Source organism: Chelon labrosus, assembly GCF_963514085.1.
Source record: "Chelon labrosus genome assembly, chromosome: 11".
Lineage (NCBI taxonomy): Eukaryota > Metazoa > Chordata > Actinopteri > Mugiliformes > Mugilidae > Chelon > Chelon labrosus.
Genome location: NC_140344.1, coordinates 1,190,296 through 1,214,905, shown reverse-complemented (window position 1 = coordinate 1,214,905; position 24,610 = coordinate 1,190,296). Strand labels below are relative to the sequence as shown.

Genomic DNA, 24,610 nt, shown 5'->3' with positions numbered 1-24,610 from the left:
AATATTGTCCAATCACATTTTTTTTTTTTAAATTCCCCAATATGTGTAAGGTAATTAGAATACTGAAAACAGTAGGTTTTTATTTTTAAGATATCATATAACTGATGGATGACATATTCCTTAATGAAAAAGAGAAAGGTACCAAAGCCCCACCCCTTCACATTTGGTATCATGGAAAAGCCCTAAAATGTCGTTTTTAGATAGAAAAAGGAGTAAATTCAGTAGTATGCAGTGAGTGGGAGATATTCAGGTCCTCCACAGAGGACAAATTTGAACTACTGGTAGTCAGGAGGATAACAAGGGAGATAGAGAGAGGGGCACTCAGCTGTTAACTATCAACAGAAGAAATTAGACGATTGGGGCTTGGTGCCAGAGAAAAGAAATCAGAGGACAGGAGCTCAGTGTGAGAGAGAAGAGAGCAGTGCATCATCCACCAGCAGCCTAGGCCTATAGCAGCATAACTAAGGGATGATTCAGCCCAGCCAACTATAAGCTTTATCAAAAAATAAAGTCTTAAGTCTAACCTTAAAAGTAGAGAGGGTGTCTGCCTCCCAAACCCAAACTGGGAGCTGGTTCCACAATAGAGAGGCCTGATAGCTGAATCCTCTAACTCCCATTCTACTTTATGAAAATTTAAGAACCACAAGTGAGCCAGCTTTTAAGACTGAAGTGATCTGTTGGGTTAATATGGTAAATTGAGGTCTTTAAGACAGCATGGGCTAGGCCTTAAAGGGCCTTGTATGTAAGGAGGAGGATTTAAAATTATTTTCTGGATTAGGGAGCCAATGAAGAGAAGCTAAAACTGGAGTAATATGGTCTCACTTGCTAATTTCTGTCAGTGCTCTTGCTGCAATATTTTGAATCAGTTGTAGGCTTTTTAAAGAGCTATTTGGACAGCCAGACAGTAATGAATTACAGTAATCCAGCCTGGAAGACACAAATGCATGAACTAGTTTTTCAGCATCACTCTAAGTCAAGATGTACCTAATTGTGACGATATTACGCAGGTGAAGGAAGGCAGTCCTGGTTACTTGCTTTATGTGCGAATTAAAGGTCATATCCTTATCAAATATTACACATAAGTGTTTCAGTATCTGTAACATTACATAACGTTATTGACTTAACCTGAACATTCCTGAGGTTTGGTGAAAAGACAGACAGTTAAACTTACATTGCAACCTTGATACAGAACTGATGTACAGAGAACATAGCACCTTGGCGTCAGTACAGTATATTGTGAGTCTTCCATAGTTAGCAACTGTAGAATAGCATTTCTTAGTGGGGGCGGTACCACCCCAAATGCGGAGTTCAGAGACTGGGCAGTAGAAGCAATACTTTTGAAATGGGGCATTGAGATGTTCTTGTCAACAAGATAAGCCTGAATTTAATATGGTCTGCAACATTCTAAAACCTCTCTCTCTAAAAATCTCTAAAATATCTAAAAGAGAAGAGGTGTAGTTGTCCACTGTCAACACCCAGAGGAAATTCTTCAGAAAGTCCAGGATCAAGTCAAACAATGCTATTTTAAGTCCCAGATCCTAGAAAGCTGAGCTATAGTCTATGAACAGCATCTACACATTGGTGTCCACCTCCTCCTGGTGCAAGAGAGTGACCTGTTGGGAGTGGGCAACACCATCTTCTCTGCCTGTTTTGGTCGATGTGCAAATAAAAATTGTTATGCTAGTGCACATGTTGTTTTGAACCTCCCATATCCATTTTTATCCTAAGATAGACATTTGAGTGGAAAGACAATAATGTTCAGCCATTTCACTTATTAGTAGGTCGACAGGAGCTCTTTTTTGTGATGACATGTCATTTGTAATTTGCAGGAGACAAACAATTTCCATTACCAATGACTTTCATATGAATGTGAACACAGAACTTGATTGTGGAGAAATGGTTTTCAGAGAAGAAATGATGCCCATGTGTGTTTAAAATGTTACGTTTATTTCCTGCTCATGGCTGTAGAAATGACAGATTATATACTGGGCAGTGCATGTTGGTCAGCCTTCCCTTGAGATATAAAGTGAATCAAATCAACTCTTCTTCTGTATTTCAGACCTTCAGCTCTGTTTCAACTTTGATACCAAGAACTTTAAGATCTTCTCTGGTTCTAAAGACACCCAGTTTGGATATACAGTTCAACAGCACGAAGCTGGAGGACGTCAGTGGTGAGAATCCCTGTTTTAACAGTACTTCTGTTTGCTTAACATTCTTTCATTTATAACAATTGTGAGAAATTAAGGCTAGTGCTAACTCCAATAGTGTTTACGGAAATAACAAACTCTTAAAATTGAACTGAAGTTGATTAACTTACGAGTAAGGTTGAAATGTATAATGTTTAGCCTTTGCTATTCTATATATATAATTTCCAAATAGACATTCCAGGTGACCACTTTGTGATGTAATTGTAAGCCATGTTTCTTGTTTTTTACAATAGATCTTAAACTTAAAACCAAATAAATATCATTTTCAACTTTTACACAGCATTTGACAGCATTTTCCAAATACTTTCAGATGATGACAGACTTCACAATGTCTCTTTATATATCTGGTAGGAAATTCAATTTAAGGATTTATTGTGGCCTGGAATTGGAAATGATTCCAGCAAATCCATGTGTCTCTGCCTTTCCTGTGTTGTTTGCTCTGCTCCAAGTTTTAAAAAGTGCCGGTTTTCCCTTTCATAATCACCTATTGTTGTGTATCTGCAAATAATTACATGACACATTCTGACCCGATACAGTGAATAAACTATACTAAGAGAAAATTGATTTTCACAACATAAATTTAGTCAAAAAATTGTGTCACTTAAATGAAATGGTGTTGCATTTATGCAGTGCTTTCATACCCATTGGTGCTTAAAGTACCCCAGCATCACCTTGCTCAGTGTTCACTTTTCCCTGAGGCTGCATAAACTTTATAAACTGACTTTGGTGTGTGTTGTAATGAAGACAGCAGGCCGGGATTGGAGGCAATTGTTACAGACATGTTCTTATTCCTCAGCTTTCTCACATTTATCCAAAATTGTTGTGACATTACAGTTTCACAAGAACAAACAAGGGGATGTCATGTGATGCAAGCAAGAACAGGAAGAGGCAAGTGACATTTAGTGCCTTTTGGGTAAAGTAGTTTAACTGCCATTATGAAATGACAGGAGAGGGAACACCTGTCCCAGTACACGAGACAGTAAAAATTTGAAGTGGCAGTACTGCATACCAGACTGTTCAAGCCCTGTTAATAATTGATTGTGTGACAGTAAATTATGTTGAGATATCATGGCCATGTTAGAATGACAGCTTTTCTAATACAGTACATTTCTGGGGAGTGACTATGGCATTACGTATAGTCCTTTCTGGGGTGAATTAAGATTTTAGAATGTACAATCGCTCTAATCCTATGGCATCACATTTCATTCCTTTCTCTTAAAAATACACATGAGCATCTTGTCTTCTCCAAATGTATGTATTGTTTCTCAACCTTCATGTCCATCATGTTTCCAATCTACTTTTAGTGGACACTCAACAATACATCTTCAACTTACAAGATCTAAATGTAATGTAAAACAATAACATATTTACAGCAAATACTCAACAGTGAGTGGAAAAATCTATTTAGAGTATATATGTATATATTAAACCTGCATTAAACTTATTTAGGATGTTAAGATGATCTTCAGCAGCTGGATCAAAGCAGGAGGCTTGAGGCAGAGATGAGATGAGTTGTCTGTTCACACATTCAGAGCAAAGCATAACAAACTCTGTCGACCACTGATGGTATGAGGTCTGCTGCTCCCAGGGAATGCACAATTAGAAATGTTTAAATATTTTCTTACAACCAAAGCTGTATAGGAGAGGCTTACAAGAAAAGGAAAAAAACAGTAAAGTTTTTTCTTACCTTCATTGCCATAATATCAAATAAGATTAGCTGAGATTGGATCAAATATGATCAAGAGAAACAAAACAAAACTAAATAGATGAGAGCTGATAAGATGATATAACATTAGATAAAACTAAAAGTGAGACAAGACCTTGGCCATGCGTTTGCTCTCATCTTGTGTCATGTGGTGAAATGTCATGTCTGGAAGGTGTGTAGAACATAGATCATAAACCAGGATTGCCAGGCAAATTTCTAAATGAAGCAGTAAGGCAGAGAATTTAGATCATGACTATCAGGACTAACTGAGGCATTAACCTGGGAATCACAAGCATAGGTTCTCTTCATTGCTATATTTCATAAAACTGTTGAACATAAGATGCAAGAAATAACTTCACCACACACCGACTGAATATGTTTTGTTGTGGTTTTTGGTTGTGTGTTTCTTGATAGTGTCTCTTAGCTGCTACTGATGAGGGCCTGTCCTTTAAACACATACACATCGGCTGAGAAGGTTTAGTAATGTTTGAGAGGGGAAATGAAGCACTCAATCAAATAAACAGATAAACAAACTGTAGAATAAGACAGCCATTTTATTGCTTTTAGCACAGGCACCGCCATCTTGCCGTACAATGACATCACAGGGTTGGTTGGCTTGCGATTCCAATAGCGGTAGACAGTGATAGCGATTAGACAGAGATAGCGAAAGACAAAGTGAAAAAGATTCAGTGAGATAGTGAAAGATATATTTAGTAAAATATAAAGATTGTGAAACAAGCAAATGGCAGGGACCCCCCCAGGGATGTATGCTGAGCCCCCTCCTCTTCACTCTACTTACCCACGAGTCTCATCAGCAACGGAGATGAGACCAACTGCAGGAGCGAGGTGAGCTGCCTGGCTATGTGGTGTGGAGACAACAATCTCTCTCTGAATGTGGAGAAGACAAAAGCGATTGTTGTGGACTTCAGGAGAGTACACACCCAACATGCTCCTCTGACCTCTACGGTACTGCTGTGGAGAAGGTGAGCAGCACCAAGTTCCTGGGTGTGCACGTCACAGAGGACCTCTGCTGTACTACCAACACAGCATCACTGGCAAAGAAAGCTCAACAGCGCCTCTACTTCCTGCGCAAACTGAGGAAAGCCAGAACGCCAGCCCCCATCATGTGCACATTCTACAGAGGCACCATTGATTCCCTCTGCATTTCAGGTGATCCCACCCACCTGTCACACAGGGAGGGCCAGGACCAGCAGACTCAAGGAGAGCTTCATCCACCAGGCTGTCAGGAAGCTCACCTTTCTACCTGCTCTGCCCCTCTGCTCGCTGCACTAACACTAACTCAGGACTCTGACCTACATGCGGAGAACAGTACTGATGCGCTATGATGGCACAGAAGCCAGAGGGTGCAGTGAGTATTTTTAAAGGACTACTACCTTAAGGAGAAATCATTCAGACAAGTTAGTTGTTTCGCCGGACCAACAGACTAAAGCCGGAAGCCGGTCCGTCTGTTTACAATTTCACCGCCTATAACTCCACTGACCCACCAACCTACTGTGACAAGAGTGGCACAGAGGCATCAGTCTGACACAGGGACAGGGTGCTAAAACATGCCAGCACCAGGCAGGGATGAAATAGGTAGGGTATTAGCCAACAAACAGAAGTTCAAAAAGTCATAAGCCATAGTCTCGTTTAGAAACACTACTGTTTGGTACAAACATCACCAACTCCAATAAATTTCCACTTGAGTATGTCTCTCCAAACAGCAGCATACGAACACCTGTTGCCTAATTCTCATCCCAGCAGACAAGCACAAGCCTAAATATTACTGTTGCAATATGGTCATCTGATGGAAGTTTGGCTAGAAAATACAACACCCAAAATGACAGTCATAAATTGCCCCCTGGGGACAAATAAAGTTTTCTGAATCTGAATTTGAAATTAGAAAGGAACACTTGGTCCCAAAATGATTCACATAAAACTCACATCAATCCTGACACTGATTACTCAGCCACAGCAGATGAAACCAAAGCAACCTCGGAATAAATATTTTTTAGCGTGACTCCACATCTTCCAAAGCAGTATCACAACTCCAAACATTAGACAATCCACACATATTGTCCTCAATTTTGTCTTGCTTCTTCCTCCACGGGCAGAATATTTTATTACAACCAAGTGCTGACCATCCATCCAGGAAATCCCTGCAGGCTTTTGTTAATCACCCCGGAAATGAATCACGATCAGACGACAGTAAACATTTTGGATTGGTCCATATTGACCATGACAGTTCACTGGTTTGATTCACGACCAAAATGTTGATAATACCAGCAAATCAAAATTCTAAACAAACAATAGCTGCAGTAGGATTTATACAGATCACATTTTTCATTAATATTTCAGTCAGTTCATTTCAGTTTTTTTCTCCCCAAACCACCGGCTCCACCACTCCTTCCACTTCTAGCAGTACCACTGCTCAGTTCACTTCGTTCAAAAGTGTAGCCAATTGGCTTTATAACGGGCTCACATGCCTTTCCTTCTTTGTCCATTTCCAACACAGTTCAGAAAAGCTTCACTGTCGTCAGTAGATGAAGGATCCAACCAACCCCATGATGTAGTCAGCGGTGTTACTGCAAAATGGCAACTTGCTAGCAAGCAAGCTCGATAGAAAGTACGAAAAATAAACTTCTTATATCTTTGATTTTAGGAAGTTTTAAATATTTGACTTTAGCGAATGTGTTTTTTCTAATACAGTTTGCAGTACCAGGATCAACACGTGCACATTTCATTTCCAGTTTAATAGTGCTATGTCTTGTAACTAGAGATGTTATGCTCGAAATAGATGGCTCGACACAGTATCGATCTTTCAAAGCAGAAGTGTCGCGTCAAAATGTTTGCAAAAGTCTTTGCGTGCATTATTGCTATACAGGACTGGATTGCTATTACTGGATGACAACCAGGTAGGATTAGCATTATATTAGATAAACTGTCACGCAGTTATAAACTCACATCAGCACATACTTATCTGTAGTGTCTGAAACGATCTTCTCCAAAGCTAGAGAGGAATTAACAAAGAAGAGAAACGGACTGAAGTCTACCTCAGCTGAAATGATCTGGTCATTTAATTTCATATTAATAATAATACCTCAAACACTAATAAACACATTTTTGTATTTCTGTCAATCTTCCAAAAGCACATCTCAATTACATACAATATTTTATGATGGCGCAATCACATTATAACACATTTCATTAAAGTCTTTAAAAGAACAATGAAAATGTTCACACACAACAGTGCCTTGCTGTTTCATGACGCCTGGCCCTTTATTGTTCTGTGAAAACCTTCAGTTGGCCAGCAGATGTCGCCATATTTAATTGTACTTGTAATTTACTGAACCTACAATTGCATCATATTGGTTCAGTGGTTCAGAAAGCTTTGGTTTCTCCATCACTACTCGTAACCTTATAACTTAAGGGTTGAGATACAGGTTTGTGTAGTGGGGAAATGTATGCCATAGGATGATGCCCTTCTTACCTTCGCTGTATCTCCTTCTGCTCAGTCTAAAATAGTCCCAAGGCACCCTGAAAACCGTTTTAAAAGTTCTGGAAGAGACCAAGTGTGTAATTGAAGAGGGGGATAGTATATGCCCAAATGCCAAATAGGAATTGTTAGGACTGAATATTATGCATCATGTAAGTAAAGTAATAAAAATAATGGCAAATATGATTGTGATAATAAATATATGCATTTGTACTTTGCATTGTATTATAGAGCTGGTGAAGGAGTCCTCCTGTTCATTGCTAGGGTTTGAGGTTGGATTAGTGGCAGCCTATAAAAGGGAATCAGTGCACCTTGCTGCCACTCAGGTGGCATCATGTTACCAGTGCGCTGCAGTGATGTAAGTCTTTTTTGTGATGATTTTTGTGGTGAATAAACACTTGGCCGGCTGCACTTCACCTGAGCCTCAAGTCTCGGTCATACATGTAATGACATGTGATAAATCAGACATCTGACATAAATCAAGAAAGAATCACATAAATAAGAAATGTAAAAAAAATCACAAAAGCAACAAACATTGCTGAACAGACCAATATGATATACTAAAATGTCTTCCCCCATTGAATTTACATTCATTTACAAATTAATCTGAGTGACACCTTAAATATATATGTGACATGTATATGTGTGAATGTATCAAAGGAGTCTAATGCTTAAACCTTGGTTGTTAGTAACCAGAGGAGTCAATAAAGCACACTGAACTGTTCAAAACTGCTCAAAACGTCTGCTAGACAAAAGAGGTTTGATTAATTCACCAGTTTGTAGAACTAAAAGCAGCTCATCAAATGTTTGATTTATACTGTTTTCCTTGTTTGACAGTCTATGATTACAGACGATATTGTGCAACATCACAGTTCTCCGTGCTGTCTTATTTTATGTGGAAACCTTTTAGACATCACAAATACCTTGCAATCCTCCAGGATTACAACATCATCCTGCTTTTGAAGTCTCAGGTAAATATCTGGAAACTATTTGCATTTGTCTTGGCTTCTCCTGGGTCTGGAAACTATGTGTTATGGTTTCTTATTCCCAAGCCACCCATTCGGAAGCCCATTTCTCAGGTTGCATAAGTGTTATTTTAAAGGAGAAATTTGACAGTGTTATTGTCTTCAAAGTGTCCCTCAATGTGTTGTTGACATCTGTGTATAGCCTCTCTTAGTCCCTTCTTCGGGTCCTTTCAGGCATTTCCATAGGCTGTCATGTCACCTGTCTGGAAAGGTGCAAGATGGTTTGTGGTATGGAAAAAATCTTAATGGTTTCAGTGATTTGTACAGAACTCTATGTAGCCCAGGACAGATTAAGTGCATATATCTAAATCTACTCTTGTGCAAACACTTTGATAGGGCTGGTCTGTGTGGATTAGCCGTTAGCCTACCCTTACCTTTATTCCTTATGGCGTCATGGAGAAATCAGTCAGTGTCTGATATGCCAGGAGGACTTGGGGGAGGATGGGACTGAAAGTGTTGGAAGTGTTTCTGCACTGTGAGGATTGGCAGCAAAATAATTGGGAGGGAGTTAAGGAGAAGGTCTGTGCTCTGTTGTTTATATGGAAATAGATGCTGCCCCTGCTGTTGTATAGGGGAAGAGTTCTGGTTCCCAATAACTTGGTTGCCTCAGTTCTGTGGAACAGACTGTTGACATTGAGACCACCAAGAGGTCTGATGAAGAAATGTCATTTTGGATGAATGCCATTTTGGACTTTTTTTTGTCTGGTCAGCACTGGAACAGCAGCCTTGTGCCTTCCTGTGGCAGAAGGGAGGTAAGGGCCTGACTGTCATTCAGTCAGAAATTTCTTCAGCCTGCACAGAAGTTGCTCTATGGCTGTGGTCCCTTTTGCTCGACTGCTGCTAAGGAGAGTTGGTTACCTGGGCTGTGACAAGCAGCTTGTCCTCTTAAAAACTGAGGACTTTACTGGATAGATTCCTTTCTATAGTTCAGACCTGCAGGCATAGCAGGTTTTTGAGAACACGCGTGTCATTGATGGGACTCCAGGCCCTTGTTCTTCAACAGCTTCATAAGGGCCCAAACACTACATTCTGCCTGCCTCCGAGGCAGCTTAAGAATAGCAGGCTATACAAAATCGGGCCACCTGATGAAGATAGAAGAAACATCCAAGGATGCCTTGAGTCGAAACGCTAATAACACATACGACTGGCGAAAGAGGTCTGTGCTGGCCTGCCACAACCCCTGAGGGGATTTGCAGAAAATTGTACTCTGTCTGACTAGTGGGAAGATGAATGTGAGTATAGTTTAGTTTTCAGTTTATCACCCCAGCTGTGGGGGAGTGACAGGAGGAAGGAGGTCAGTTTCTGTCATTCACAACCCCTCATCTTGATACATTTCAGGCAATAGGGAAAACAGCAGTCTATCAAACCTGTGTGAGGGTTTTGAACTTGCACTCTTTGGCAGGGATGACGGACTCGATGTGGTCTGAGTTTTTTGGCCCAGATGTTTCCCCTTAAGGCAGGTGGCAGTCTCTGTACAAGTGGCCTGTGAACAAGCAGACAGCACCTCCAATGGAGGGTTGTACATGGGGCAATAACTACATTTTTGGCCCTAAATACTGTGCAAAATAGAACAAGGTCCATACACTGGTGAACTATTTGTCTGCTTCTGCTAAGTTGACCATTTGGTTGACGTGCAGAAATCAGGCTCAGGGTACCGGCACTGGAGCCAGTACTGGTTCTGGAGGGACTATTAAAGGCTTGACTCAGGGTGGAGCACTCTCATTATAGGATGGTGGACAATATACAGGCCTTCAGTGCTAAATAGACTATTGGGAGTGTTTAATGTTCTTTGGAGAGAAAAAAGAGTTGGTTGTTATTTGACAAGAAAAAAAATCCTTCTTTTGCCTAGTGATAGGTTGGAATTATGTTTCTGTTGTAATGGATCAATAAAGGTTTTATGAAAACCTGGCTTCTGTTTCCTTTCCCTGCACCTCCTCTGGAGTCCCTTTGAGGGGAGGATGGAAGGTCCTGGTGTGTTGTCCAGCCTATAAGGGTTTAAACTTGATACCATCTTCCAACATTAAAATGTTCAGCTTTTTGCTTGCGTGTAGCATCATCGAGTTCTTCAACAAATGAACCTAACACAGAAAGGGAAAAGAAAACTAAAACTAAAAAACTAAAACAAAAACCTTGTTGTTTAAATGAGAACACCAAGCCGCTGCGCTGATGCAAGCTGCCTCCTTGCTTCACTAAGACTTTAAGAAAAATAAATAAATCTACCTTGAAAAACATACATAACGCTAAGGCAAACAACTATGTTCAAATGTGTATGTGTGTGTCTCGGTTGCGGTGTGTTTGAGGTCATACCTGCCGACCCGTGTTGACCTCAGTCAAACCTGAGGTCACATCTCCTGTGGTACATCTTTTCTGAGCCTTGCAAGCATGTATGCAATCGCTGTGTGGGGTAGGTGTTTTTCTTCACACATTCAGCAGTTATGTCAAGTGTGATCAACCACTACCAACATGTGTTTAACATGTGCAGGCAGCGCAGGGCCCATCATAGTGCAACACTGACCAGTCTTGTGGATGTTGATGTGTTTATGACATTCAGGAAAACACTATAGCAAGTACTAATCTATATCAGACAGACAAATAAATGGTGTAGAATGCACTTCAGTTGTACTGAAGATTGAATACTCTTTTGTTGTCTGTTGACCTAGTTAATTACAATCAGTGCACTCTTTTAGTGTAAATAAAGTGTCACATGAAACAGATGCTAGAATACACCATGTAACTGAAAGCATAGATTACAGGAATTACAGAGTTTTTGTTTTTTGGTTTATTGTAGTTTAGCGTATACCTTGATTGAATGAATGCCCAAGATTATTGGCACTTGGCTCTTGTGGAATGTGACATGTCTCTTTTGGCAGTTTTGCCTTTGACGGGAAGCAAACACAGACAGCAGCAGAGAGACTGCATGGACTTGCCACAAAGGTTTCAAACCATACACAGTGCACTCTGTCCCATCTTATATTTTACACCCTGCTACTGTGTACTAGAATGCCTCAGGAGCATCATTTCACAGTCTGCATCTTGGGTCTGGTCTTCCAGGCCCTTGCTTCATGGTCCGGGTGCTTAGGGTCTGTGTTTGTGCTGCCATGATCAGAGGATCTGTGGATTTCTCCTATCCACCACTTCTGCTGTCCACTGATGATACTACTCATCCTAGTCTTCCACAATATTTCTCATCCACCTCATTACCCTCATCTAATATCTTTTGCCACTTGAGGCACTTTCTTAGTAGATTATCCTGGGGAGCATGTTTCAGATGTTTGTATGGATGCTATAATAGATAAGTAGGGTTTCTAAACACTTTATAATATATTTAATATATAGGGGGAACAAGGGTGTGCTAGGACATCCCAAAATTTAACAGTTAGTGGCTGGAAAAGGGACATGGTTTTAAAATGTAAAAGCTAAATTACAGCACCTGCTCAGGAAATGACCAGCATGATAGAAGGATGTCATGGGCTCAGGGGCGGGATGTCTGTCGCCTATGTGCTGCTGCAGGCTGCAGGATGTGGACTGGGTATGTCTGCTATTGGGGATGTGGTGTTTCATCTCTGCTTTTCACCCGTTTGATGTGGATAGTCAACACATTAGCAGACTGAGGGTTAGCGTCCCTCTGGTTTATGACTCAGTCTTTTTCCCAGAACCATCACATGTGGTGGTGTTTACTCTGGTTAACAACCTGCGTTCTGTTTTACATTGTTGCAACAGCATCTGTGTTTAACATGATCGCCACTGATCGCTTCAGCAGCTGTTGGCAAAAAAAAAAGAAGAAAAGGGCCTATGAGTACAAGAGGGTATGCCACAAAAAAATGAATATGTGAATATTGTGTAACCACCTATATTATAACATAAAATATATGAATATTTACATTTAATAAAGATTATATTCTGCAGTAATGAAAGCTGAATCAGCCTTGAAAGCTGGTGCTACTAATTCCTACAGGTGTTCCAACTTTTCTTGGTTACTTACAACCCCCTCTGTCTGCATAAAAGCAGTGTTGGAACACACTGTGGTACCAGACCCTCATGAGCATCAGGTGAACAGTACTGTACTGCAGAAAGTAGTGTGTTGCTACAAAAATGGCGAGAAAAAGGCAATTAACAATGGAAGAGAGACAGACCATCATAACACTTAAAATGTAGGTCTTTCCTACAGGGAAATTGCAAAGAAAGTCAAGGTGTCAGTGAGTACAGTTTTCTTCACCATCAAAAGGCACTGGATCAGAGGACAAGTTTCTGAGAGTTAACAGCTTGCGTGATAGGTGGCTCACAGGACAACAGCTTCAAGCTCAGCTTAATAGTGGTCGTAGTAAGCAAGTCTCAGTTTCAATTGTGAAGAGAAGACTTCGAGCTGCAGGTTTGACAGGACGAGTTGCAGCAAGAAAGCCATTGCTGAGATGTCAGAATAAGACAAAGAGGCTCGTCTGGGCCATGAAACGCCGCCATTGGACTACTGAAGACTGGAAGAAGGTATTATGGACTGATGAATCAAAATTTCAAATCTTCGGTTCATCACGCAGGATCTTTGTACGCCGTCGAGTAGGCGAGAGGATGGTTCCACAGTGTGTGACATCAACTGTCAAACATGGAGGAGGAAGTGTGGTGGTCTGGGGCTGTTTTGCTGGATCCAGGGTCGGTGACTTGTACAGAGTGAGAGGCACCCTGAACCAAAACGGCTACCACAGCATTCTGCAGCGCCATGCAATACCCTCTGGTATGAGCCTAGTTGGTCAGAGGTTCATCCTACAGCAAGATAATGACCCAAAACACAAGTCCAAGCTATGCCAGAGCTACCTCAGGAAAAAAGAACAAGATGGTAAGCTTGAAAACATGGAGTGGCCAGCACAGTCTCCAGACTTAAACCCCATCGAGCTGGTTTGGGATGAACTGGACAGAAGAGTGAAAGCCAAGCAACCTACAAGTGCCACACATTTATGGGAACTTCTGCAACAGACTTGGGAAGAACTTTCTGAAGAATATTTGATTTCTATTGTAGAAAGAATGCCACAAGTGTGTTCAGCTGTTAGTATATCTGCCAAAGGTGGCTACTTTGATGAGTCAAAAGTTTAGAATACATTTTGGTCTATAAATTGATTCCATGATTTCTTTTTCAACTCAAATTGCTCGTTTGTTCTATGCTTTCATTTCAGAGTGCAATGACACACTAAACTGAATAATTTTCTGTGTGTGTGTGTGTGTGTGTATATATATATACATACATACATACACACATATATATATATACATACATACACACACACACACACAAACGCACACACACATACACAGGTGAGTTTGTAATGGTGCACATTCAATAATGTAATGTAAGGTTTGAGCAAGTAATGGCAAGAAATTGTTGCTGAATTGTATTCTATTATGTCAACAGTTCTGTCTCTTACATGGAGGACATTGCTGCTTCTTGCACATTGAATATATTTACATATTTGTCATTTATATTGTCCTTCCTCTATTCATCTTCCTTATTTTTGTGACTGCTCTCACCTGCCCTGCCTTGTCTTTTGTCTGTGTGCTCCTCCCTTCCTTAGGTTCACCTGTTGTTATTCCATCAGTCCTTGTGTATTTACAGCCCCGTCTTTCCCCTTGTCAAATTGTCTGTTGAGTTACCTACACCTGTTGTTCCTACCCGTATTCCTGGATTGTGTGTGTCTTGGTTTTTACATTTCTGGTTTGGTTCATGTAAATCAAAACAACTGCACTCACCCTTGATATGAGATGGTCCTGTATCAAACATTTTTTGTGTAGTAACAGTAGCTACCAGGTGTACTCAAGTTTGAGCTAAAGGAAAAGGAAGATGGAGGAGGGACACGGCTAACATGCTCTACAATGTTACCACACATTTGTGTATGGGTAGCCAGAGGGGAGAAATTAGAGGATAGGTGCTCAGTGCAAGAGAGAAGAAAACAGAGGATAAATGCTCAGTGCATCATGGGAAGTTCCCCAGCAGCCTAGGCCTGAGCAGCCTAACTAAGGGATGGTAGAGGGTTAACTGGCCCAGCTATAACTACAAGCTTTATTAAAAAGGAACAACTGAAGCCCAGCCTAAAATGAGACAGGGAGTCTGCCTACTTTTCAAAAAGCTGAATGGGAGAAGGTATATTGCTCAGATATTTACATTATGAGCAAATGCTATTGCCGACTGGGCCTTTCTGTGTGAAATTTGCATGTTCCCCCTGTGTCTGCGTGGGTTCTCCCTCTGGCGACCTGTCCAGGGTGTACCCCGCCTCTCGCCCGATGACAGCTGGGATAGGCTCCAAGCCCCCCCTGCAACCCTTCACAGAACAAGTGGTTACAGAAGATGAATGAAAGAATGAATGCAGATGCTATTGCCTTTCCACCCCAGAGACATCCAACCAATAAGAAGAAGAATTCACTTTGGTTCACAATTTATTTGGTCCAGAGCAAACAAACAATACTTGTGAAAACTACCTTAGTGTGGGTCAAGGACCAACTCAGTGTTGTGTGTGTCTCTGATTCCAGGTTGTTGGTTGGAGCTCCCTTTGAATCTACTGGGAAGCAGCAAACTGGAGATGTGTACAAATGTCCCCTGGATACCAGAAACTCTGTAAACTGTAGCCGACTCCACTTAGGTGAGAAACAAGGCAGTTATATTACATATACATCAAAATCACAACAGGTGTTCTTTACTGAGGCTGAAGAGGGGGTATAAACTTTATAAACAGAGATCACAGCAAAAGCAGACACATCGACAGACTAATGACAAGATTTTAAGAAATTCTACTACAGTTTCAGCCTTTTGACTTGTGTTTCTTTGACGTTTCAGTTATAATTTTCAGAATTTTACAGTTTGGTTCCTCTCAAAGGGGAACTACTGTTTTTTACAACCTGGACCTTATTTCTGGCATAAAATACGATCGTTTACTCACCCATATAACTTCTGTATGCAGTCATTCGGGAGATATTTAGATCTACATATATCCATATTGTGGGAGTGACTGCGGCACCCAAACGCAGCCTTTAAGTAACGCATTTTTGCTACTGCTAGTTTTTTGCAATTTGGCTGAATATTTTTCTGATTCTGAGGTTGTGGACGAACCATAGCAGTAGCAAATTACGGGTAAACAAGCCGACCGTCGCGGTTGCGTGCCACGCTCAGAGATGACACCATCCAGGTCAGAAGACATCATTAATCTACAGATCCTGGATGATGATAACAGGTAACTCCAGACTCAACGGGGAATAGCACTAGGCATACGATAACAGAATATTGGTGAAATGAACAAGTTTCGCGGCAGATAATGCGTTATTTAGAGGCTGCGTTTTGGTGCCCCAATCACTCTCACTATATGGATATACGCAGATCTCCCAACTGACTACAATTTACACAAAAGTTATATGGGTGAATAAACGATCTTATTTTATGCCAGAAATAAGGTCCAGGTTGTATAAAAAAGTAGTTCCCCTTTAATGCTGACATGTCACTACTGTGTAGTGGGCTTTGCCCAGCTACTGACATTGAATGGAACATATCAAATCTTGTCACTCTGTTGCACTTGAATTTTAAGAACAAAAAGTCAGTGTATTTACATATTTGATATTTGAGTCAGTGTATTTAAAATCGAAGAAAACTTGCTTTATAACAAATACTGGTGTTGCATTAAATGCATTTGCATATTGTATGCCATTAAACTTCTCTTCTGTGTGTTTCATTAAGTAGAAAAAGACACTATATATTGCTCAGTTTCGTTTTTGCAATGGGATTTCATCATGCTCTGTTACAATATTTTTGATCATTGTAAACATGTTTTATATGAACACTGGGCTATGTATAAGTAACATATGCTTTAAAACTTACCAAAGTCTTCAAAAATCAAGAAGGTAGCTTTTTTATTTTTATGTTTTGTTCATTTGTGAGATAATGAAAACTGTTAAAATGACAACAAAATCATTTGTATCAATAATGATAATTAATAACATTTAACAATGAATAATGAATGAGAAGCATTTGTTTTGATTTTGATCAGGGAAACTTTCTCTGCACAACGTGTCTGAGAGGAAAGACAAGATGAGGCTGGGAATGACGCTGACCTCCAACCCTAAAGACAGCAGCTTTGTGGTAAGTCACAAAACAGAAATTACATTTTTTTAAATTAACAATTACTGGAAAACTGAGTTCTTTTTATTTTTTGTTACCATTCATTTCAGTAACTGTAGTTATAACATATTAGTTTGTTTTTACAGAAATAATTGAAGTTTGAACAAATCCAAACTGTGGTAAAGGTTCTGGAACACAGCCACCAACTGCTCATACAGTAAACACAAAATCCTCATCTGCAAGACTGTTTCTCAGCTAACCAAAGCTAGTTTACACAATGTTTGGTTACTTTTTACTACATATGCTACCAACTTTAGGATAATAAATTATAGTAATTATTATCAAAGACAATTTTCTGTAACCTTGTGTAACAGACAATAAAGTATTTTTTATTTTATTTTATTTTTTAGAAAAGTCCAATTCCCATACCAAACTGCCAGCTAGTCTGCTATAGAGTCAAATCCAGTTTCAGAACTTATATTGCAAGCTACAAAATTTGTTGTTTTCTTATCACGGAGAATTAAATGTTAGGTTTCCTTTAAACTCAAAACTGGACCCAAATGGAGACACTGCAACTGGTCAGAGACAGCAGAATCCCTGGGCAGCTGTAGGCAGGTGGTAGTGGACTTAGGCATACCCAAGCAAACTGGAGACAAAGAACCAAACAAGGGTGAAAAAAAGTCAAGCATAACATGACACAAATCAATCATTATGACTATATCAACAGCAAGAAGGTCAGATCATTGTCTGCAGCCTTTTATTTTGCGACACTCTCTAGTCTTGTCTGGTCATTCTATCTTTTTCTCTACTTAGGTTACTCCATAAGATCCATGGTGTGTGATGTAGTGCCTAGGAGATCATACCCGCTCAACCAAGTTACATACAGCAGTGTCAGAGCTGGTGTTGATTGAGTGTTGCTTAAAAGCTATAATAATATTGCATAATGACACTTTAAACACAACCTGAAAATAATAATTATATGTGTATTTGTGCAGTGTTCCAAATTATTACCCCTCTTTTTAATCCCTTTGTCCCTCTATGTTAATGTGTCCTCAGACATGTGGTCCACTCTGGTCTCATGAATGTGGAAGCTCCTTGTACAGCACAGGCATCTGTTCCAGAGTCAACCGAAACTTCAGACTTCTCCAAATTATTGCACCTGCCCTGCAGAGTAATCATCCATCTCATCCATCCTTCCATCTGTCCATTCATCCATCCATTTAGTATCTAACTTGTTTCTCAAATCTTGTAGGGTGTGAGACCTTCATGGACATTGTGATAGTTCTGGACGGTTCTAACTCTATTTACCCATGGTATGAGGTTCAGGACTTCATCATAAACATCTTACACAAGTTCTACATTGGCCCAGGTCAGACCCAGGTTAGTTTTTCACTTAAGTATGACCAGATCAATTCAAGGGGCTACAATAGATATTCCTCCATTAATATCTATTGAATGTAGGTTATCTTAATCATTCACCATGTAAGTAAACATTTCCTGTACAAGGATTTGCCAAGCTCATTTGACTTTAAACTTGCAGTGAAAACCATCAGATGATATAGTGGATTTATATGTTAAGTGCTAATCCCGGCATGCTTGTAAGAGAGAACCTTCTAATATTAAGCATTTTAAACACTTTGGAAAGACATGTGAATTGAATAGAAGTAACTAATAACTATAACTAATTACTTTTTAAAAGTAACGTGTCTAACACTGGATACCACCAGTATTTCATATTTGGACTAAGCTGTGTTTTGGTTGCAGGTGGGAGTGGTTCAGTATGGCTCCACAGTGGTCCATGAGTTTGGTTTAGGGGATTACCAGACAGTAGAAGATGTCGTGGAGGCCGCCAGGAACATCCACCAACGGGGTGGAGAGGAGACGAGGACAGCACTGGGCATCAATGTGGCACGGTATGACCTGAAATGATGATTAAAAATCTAAAAAATATATGAGAAATTACAGTAACTTACTTGCTGTCTCTTAAAGTATTCCAAACTATCAATTTGGAACTTTGACGTACAAAATGAATAACTACAATCAAAATGACCACATCATAGTCAGCAAAGGCAGAAACAGTAGAAGTATATCGGCTCTAAATAGTAGAAGATGGCAACATTTAACCTTGTGTAGCAGACAGTGCAGCTTATATATTCAAAAATGTGAGAAAAGTGTTAGACTGTGTGTGTGTGTGGGGGGGGGGGGGGGGGGGGGAATCAGAGAAGATCAAGGCAACATTCTCAGGTAAATCAGGGTCAAATGTGGACAGCAAGGTCCACCTCTTTATGAATACTGAACATAACTACTGTATTTGGTTCCATGAAGAAGTGGCCTAATGCTGTCTAATGTGATAGTGTGCATGTTGACAAGTGCCTGAATCAGCACTTATGTTCTATTGGTCTAAACACATGTTTACATTTGTTTACTACGTAAGGTAAAGGAACCATATATGGTAAATTCATTGTTCTTGATTTTCTACATGAAAATTCAAAAAAATTCAGAAAATTCACATAGGTAAAAAAAAAGTATTTTTATGCTCTACAATAACACTCTGGGGTTGAAAGAAGTTTCCACGTATTTCACTGAGTGCCCTATAAAGAATTAAGGCCCTCTTTAGACTTGGTATGAACATGTGTCCTGATTGCTCCAATCTTTCGTATCCAGCTTTAAGTATTATAACCATTCTTTTGTAGAAAGCCTTGTGTGTCTTTGTCTTGCTGCATGATCCAGTTTCATTTAAGATTCAGTTCACAAACAGATGTCCTGACATTTTCTTCTAGAGAATTATAGCAAGACAAGCGGGCCCAGATGCAGTAAACAGGTCCAAACAAGGACACCCCTGTGTTACACAGACAGGATAAGGTTCTTCTGCTTGAATGCAACGTTTTCATCTCCAAACCTGACAACTCTCATTTAAACCAAACTATTCTGTGTTGGTCTCATCTGTCAAAAGCAACATTTTCCCAATAGGCTTCTGACTGTCACATCATGTGATGCTTAGCAAACTGTAGATGGGCAGAAATGTTCTTTTTGGAGAGCAGTGTCTTTGTCCTTACTACTCTTCAATGCACACTATGGTTGTTCAGTATTCTCCTGATGGTGGATTCATGAACATTAATATCAGCCAATGAGAGAGTGGTATTTAGCTCCTTAGAACTTCCCCATCCCTTCTTATATGATAAATGGGAAACAAAAGGGAAAACTACTAGTGGATTTTAGGAACAGGATTATACGGAAGAGAAATTCCACATTTCTATAAGTAAATGTTAAGTAGTAAAAATATCTATGAAATTATACTAAAATTAATTTTTTAAATACAGTAGGTCTACTTGTGTGGCTGAAAATTATAAATAATGGAAAACAATATGTTGAACTGTATTGCATTTCATTTCATTTTATTCATATTCATGTATTCGTCGTAATTCATGTATTTCAATTTATTTAATTTATTTTTGGCATTTAAACGGCAGTTGACATTACATTTTTAAATAATTAACCTGCTGTGAACAGTGTTGTGTCATAAATGAAGTGCAAGCAATTGTTAAATCTGTTTAACATTATCTGATTTTGCCAAGCAGGTCAAAAGCCTTCCAGCGTGGTGGCCGGCCAGGAGCTCAGAAGGTGATGATTGTGATTACAGATGGTGAATCTCATGACAGTCCACAGCTGGTGCAGGCTGTTACTGACAGCGAGAGAGAAAACATCACCATGTACGCCATTGCTGTGAGTCCATCCATCCTTATCTTGTAACCCCAAAATACCTTCCTAACCCATTCAGATTTTTGACTGAGATTAAAATAGGATTAAAATCCAGTTCCCTCTGCATCTTCTTCAGGTTCTCGGTTATTACAACCGTCGGGGAATCAACCCTGAAGCCTTTCTAAAGGAAATCAAGTTCATTGCCAGTGATCCTGATGAGAAGCACCTCTTTAAAGTGACAGATGAATCGGCACTGAAGGACATTGTGGATGCTCTGGGGGAAAGGATTTTCTCTCTTGAAGGTCAGCATTCAGCTTGTTAACACCTACTATTTTCTGACAATTTGCTATTTGCTGACAACTAAACATTGTTCTTATTGTGTTTTTATGGCTTATAATGTATAAACTACTTCAGCATTAAAGCTCATGTATTTTTGGCAATGAAGCCATGAGTATAAGTAGTGCTCTGAACATTTAGTATTTTCCTGACCCTGTAACTGGTTTTGCTTGTTTAAATGAAAACATGTACAGATGAGAAGATGATGTGTCTTCGACTTTGTTTTGACAATAAGTCTCAGAACAACATCCATTTGGCACATCAGTCTTCTGACTTATTAATTCGAAAAAAAATTCTAAATAAATAGTAAACCTACAGGTAATACTTGGAAGAAAACAAAATTGCTTAAAATGTAAATGTAAATTTTAACAAAACTTTGCCCAGATATTAGATTTGTTTAAATGCCCTCCTCTGGCATTTTTGTACATTTTACTCAATTTTTTTTTTTTCATTTGGTCATCATTTTGGCTGCAAATTTGTTGAACTATGTACAGGTTGTACCAGTCTGCACAATCCTGACAACAAATTAATTTCCTGCAAAAAGTGCCTTTCAGTTTTTTAAGGTCTAGTCATGTATGCTGTGAACTGTGGCATGATTAGCTGAGAGTGCACTAAGTAAATACCACCCTCTGATCTATGCCGAGCAGTTGTTACACTTGTACAGTTTATATAATATTTCCTGGAAAAAATATATAAAACAAACAAACAAACAAAAAAATAAGCTCAGTACCAAAGTGGGATGATTTCCAGTGGGATCAGTAGTATTCAGTGTCGCTTAAAATATTTGCACCCCTTAGAACTTTCTACATTTCTGCATGAAAATTACTAAAAACATCAGCGGATTTTCACACAACTGCTGGAAGTAGACAAAAGGAAGTTATCTTTCTTAGGCAGATTTTGTATTTGTTTAATCAGGAAAATGAGCCAATATTACATATCTGTGGGGTAAATAAGTGCACCAAGTTAGGAAGTTAGTTAGGAAGCTAACAAGTTAATTTCAAGGCTGAATTAGAGACTGTTCAGAAGTGTTTCCAGTCAATGTAATGAGACTTGTTCAGTGCCGTGCACTGAACGCGGACATTGGCTAATGTTAATGTTCATGAATCCACCATCAGGAGAACACTGAACAACCATGGTATCTATGATAGAGTGGCAAGGACAAAGACACTGCTCTCAAAAAAGAACATTTCAGTCCATCTGTCTATCTGGAGATGAAACAACACTTCATTCCATCATCATCTCATCCATTAAACATGTTCTTGTTTGGGCCTGTTGAGCTGCATCTGGACCAGGACAGCTTGTCATCACTGAAGGACCAATGCATTCTGAATTCTACCAGTGAATTCTAAAAGAAAATGTCAAGATATCTGTCCATGAGCTGAATCTGAAGAGAAACCGGGTCATGCAGTAAGATAACGAGCCCAAGAACACAAGTTGTTCTACAAAAGAATGGTTAAAGAAGAACAAAATGAATGTTTTGGAATGGCCAAGTCAAAGTCCTGACCTTAATCCAATAGAAATGTTGTGGAAGGACCTGAAGCAAGTGGTTCACTTACTTTTGCACCTCATAAATATGTTAAAATTTGCGATGGACTGGCGACCTGTCCAGGGTGTACCCCTGCCTCTCGCCCGATGACAGCTGGGATAGGCTCCAGCAGACCCCCGCGACCCTTAACAGGAATAACCGGGTATAGAAAATGAATGAATGAAAATATGTTGAAATTATTAATTTTCTTGAATAAACAAATACAAATGCTTAATATTTCTGTTTCATTTGTTTGTTTGGCTTCTCTAGATGTGTCATAGTGACTGTAAAGTGCTTTGAGTACCAACTGGTAGAAAAGAGCAACACTCAGAAATACAAGTCATTTTGCCAATGACTATTTCAAATTCATTGAACTGTGACAAGATATGTGAGTGGTACAAAGATCAAGCGTCCTTGTGAAACTCTCTGTTTGTCTCTTTTGCAGGAACCAGCAGTCAGGGTCAAGGGTTCAACCTGCAGATGGCTCAGGCCGGTTTCTCCTCTCATTTAGTCAAAGTGAGTGCCTCACATTCACAAGTACATTCCTACACAATGTTCTATTTTGCAGTTTACGCTCCTGCAATCTGAAGTGTGTTGGTGTTGGTGACACTGGTCTGTGATACTATTTATTTGCTATTATTACAGAATTACAACTTACAAAAAGCCTATCCCAGCTGTCATTAGTTTTAAAGGCTGCATTTCAATCACTATTTCATAATTGTTTGGTTGTCTGGCAAAAGAAACAGATATGTGAAAGAGAACAGCTTTAATTTTAATTCAGATACATTTAAATATAGTATCTCTGAGCACCAAGACCAGGAGAGGAGCAAACAGAATGGCCCGAGATTGCAATGAATCACAAAAGGGGACAACATAGTAAACATAGTAACCCTGTCCCAGTCCTTGCTTTAGCTCGAGTCCTCTACCAGAAGCCTGGGAGCCTGAGGGTCCTGCGCAGTATGTTAGCTGTTTCTAATAGGGCCCTATTCTAGACAGAGATCTCAGAAGTTCCTGGAATCTATCCATAAAAGCAAATCACAAATACTTCAAATCAAAACAAGACAGGAACAAACCTTCCTGTTCTGACTACAGTGCCAACAGAAACTTAAACACACGCTATTGGTATCATCCTCACATATCTGGGGGGCTCGGATTCTGACAAGTGTCTAAAGCAGCTTCTAGAAATATTGTTGTTTCTCCATGGAAAAACATTCTTCACTGAATTCCAGCCTGAGTGGTGGAAACTGTCTATGTGTAACACAGAGCAGATGTTTTTTTTCTGAATGTGAGGCTGCCAGCAAATCACTCATAAGCCTGAATGGAGGAACTCATCGGAGAGCAGATTTAAATGGACCCACACACACAAAAAACACACACACCCACATCCCCTTGCATTTCTGAATCATTCTTCACAGACAATATGCAGAAAGACAGAGCAAAATGTCATCAGAGTCCCCTTCAGGAAGCATGATGCAAATATATACGTACATATTACATATTACAATATACATACATACAATACAATAATACATACACACACACACACACAGTTCTTACCATACCAAACCTTATCACTCAAAAAGCAGCCTGTGGGGCAGTCAGGATCTCCTAATGTGTGCAGCCATTCCTCTTATACAGTTCTTGTTTGAACTACACAGTCAATTTATTATATTTTCCTTGGGTAGCATATTAATATGTTCAATTACTATTAATAATAACTACTACGACATCAAAATAAAGAGTATTTCTCATTGATGTTGTATTGTTGTATTTAGGTATTGCTCACCAAACTGGTGAATACACTGGATCCACAGTTAGATAGCTGATCCTGTCTCACAGGGTGTCGATAGACAGTCTATCGACATCCAGTCACCTGGATTTAACTAAGCAATAGGTACGAGCCTCCTGTTAGATATTTACTGCATGGGCGATTATCCTTCAGCTGACAACAAGTTATTTAACCCCAACTGATGCACTAAGTAGCTTCTCAACCATGTCCAAAGACAAATCCTGTGGTGGTGGAAAAGATGTTAGTCTGTTTGAGAAGGGTCAAATCATTGGCATGCATCAAGCAGAGAAAACATCCAAGGAGATTGCAGAAACTACTAAAACTGGGTTAAGAACTGTCCAACACATTATTAAAAACTGGAAGGATAGTGGGGAACCATTTTCTTCATGGAAGAAATGTGGTCCTGATTGATCGTGATTGCCGATCACTTAAACGTTTGGTGAAATTAAGTTGAAGAAAAACAGTAGAACTCAGGGCTATGTTTAATAGTGAAAGTAAGAGCATTTCCACATGTACAATGTGAAGGGAACTCAAGGGATTGGGACTGAACAGCTGTGTAGCCTTAAGAAAACCACTAATCAGTGAGGCTAACCGAAAAAAAAGGCTTCAATTTGCTAGGGAGGGTAAAGACTGGACTCTGGAACAATGGAAGAAGGTCATGTGGTCTGATGAGTCCAGATTTACCCTGTTCCAGATTGATGGGGGCATCAGGGTAAGAAGAGAGGCAGATGAAGTGATGCAC

General features: G+C 39.7%; 1 protein-coding gene across 1 annotated transcript in view; it reads left to right on the top strand.

Moving 5' to 3' along the window:
* Positions 1-24,610, top strand: part of LOC311495357 (integrin alpha-11-like) — a 48,121-nt gene that overhangs the window by 2,707 nt on the left and 20,804 nt on the right. The window contains exons 2-10 of the mRNA XM_084554770.1: positions 2,060-2,171; positions 14,944-15,053; positions 16,449-16,540; positions 17,576-17,690; positions 17,772-17,899; positions 18,284-18,432; positions 20,098-20,242; positions 20,355-20,520; positions 22,525-22,595. Of these exons, the coding sequence (XP_084410896.1) occupies positions 2,060-2,171; positions 14,944-15,053; positions 16,449-16,540; positions 17,576-17,690; positions 17,772-17,899; positions 18,284-18,432; positions 20,098-20,242; positions 20,355-20,520; positions 22,525-22,595 (1,088 nt within the window). The remainder of the gene's footprint in view (positions 1-2,059; positions 2,172-14,943; positions 15,054-16,448; positions 16,541-17,575; positions 17,691-17,771; positions 17,900-18,283; positions 18,433-20,097; positions 20,243-20,354; positions 20,521-22,524; positions 22,596-24,610) is intronic.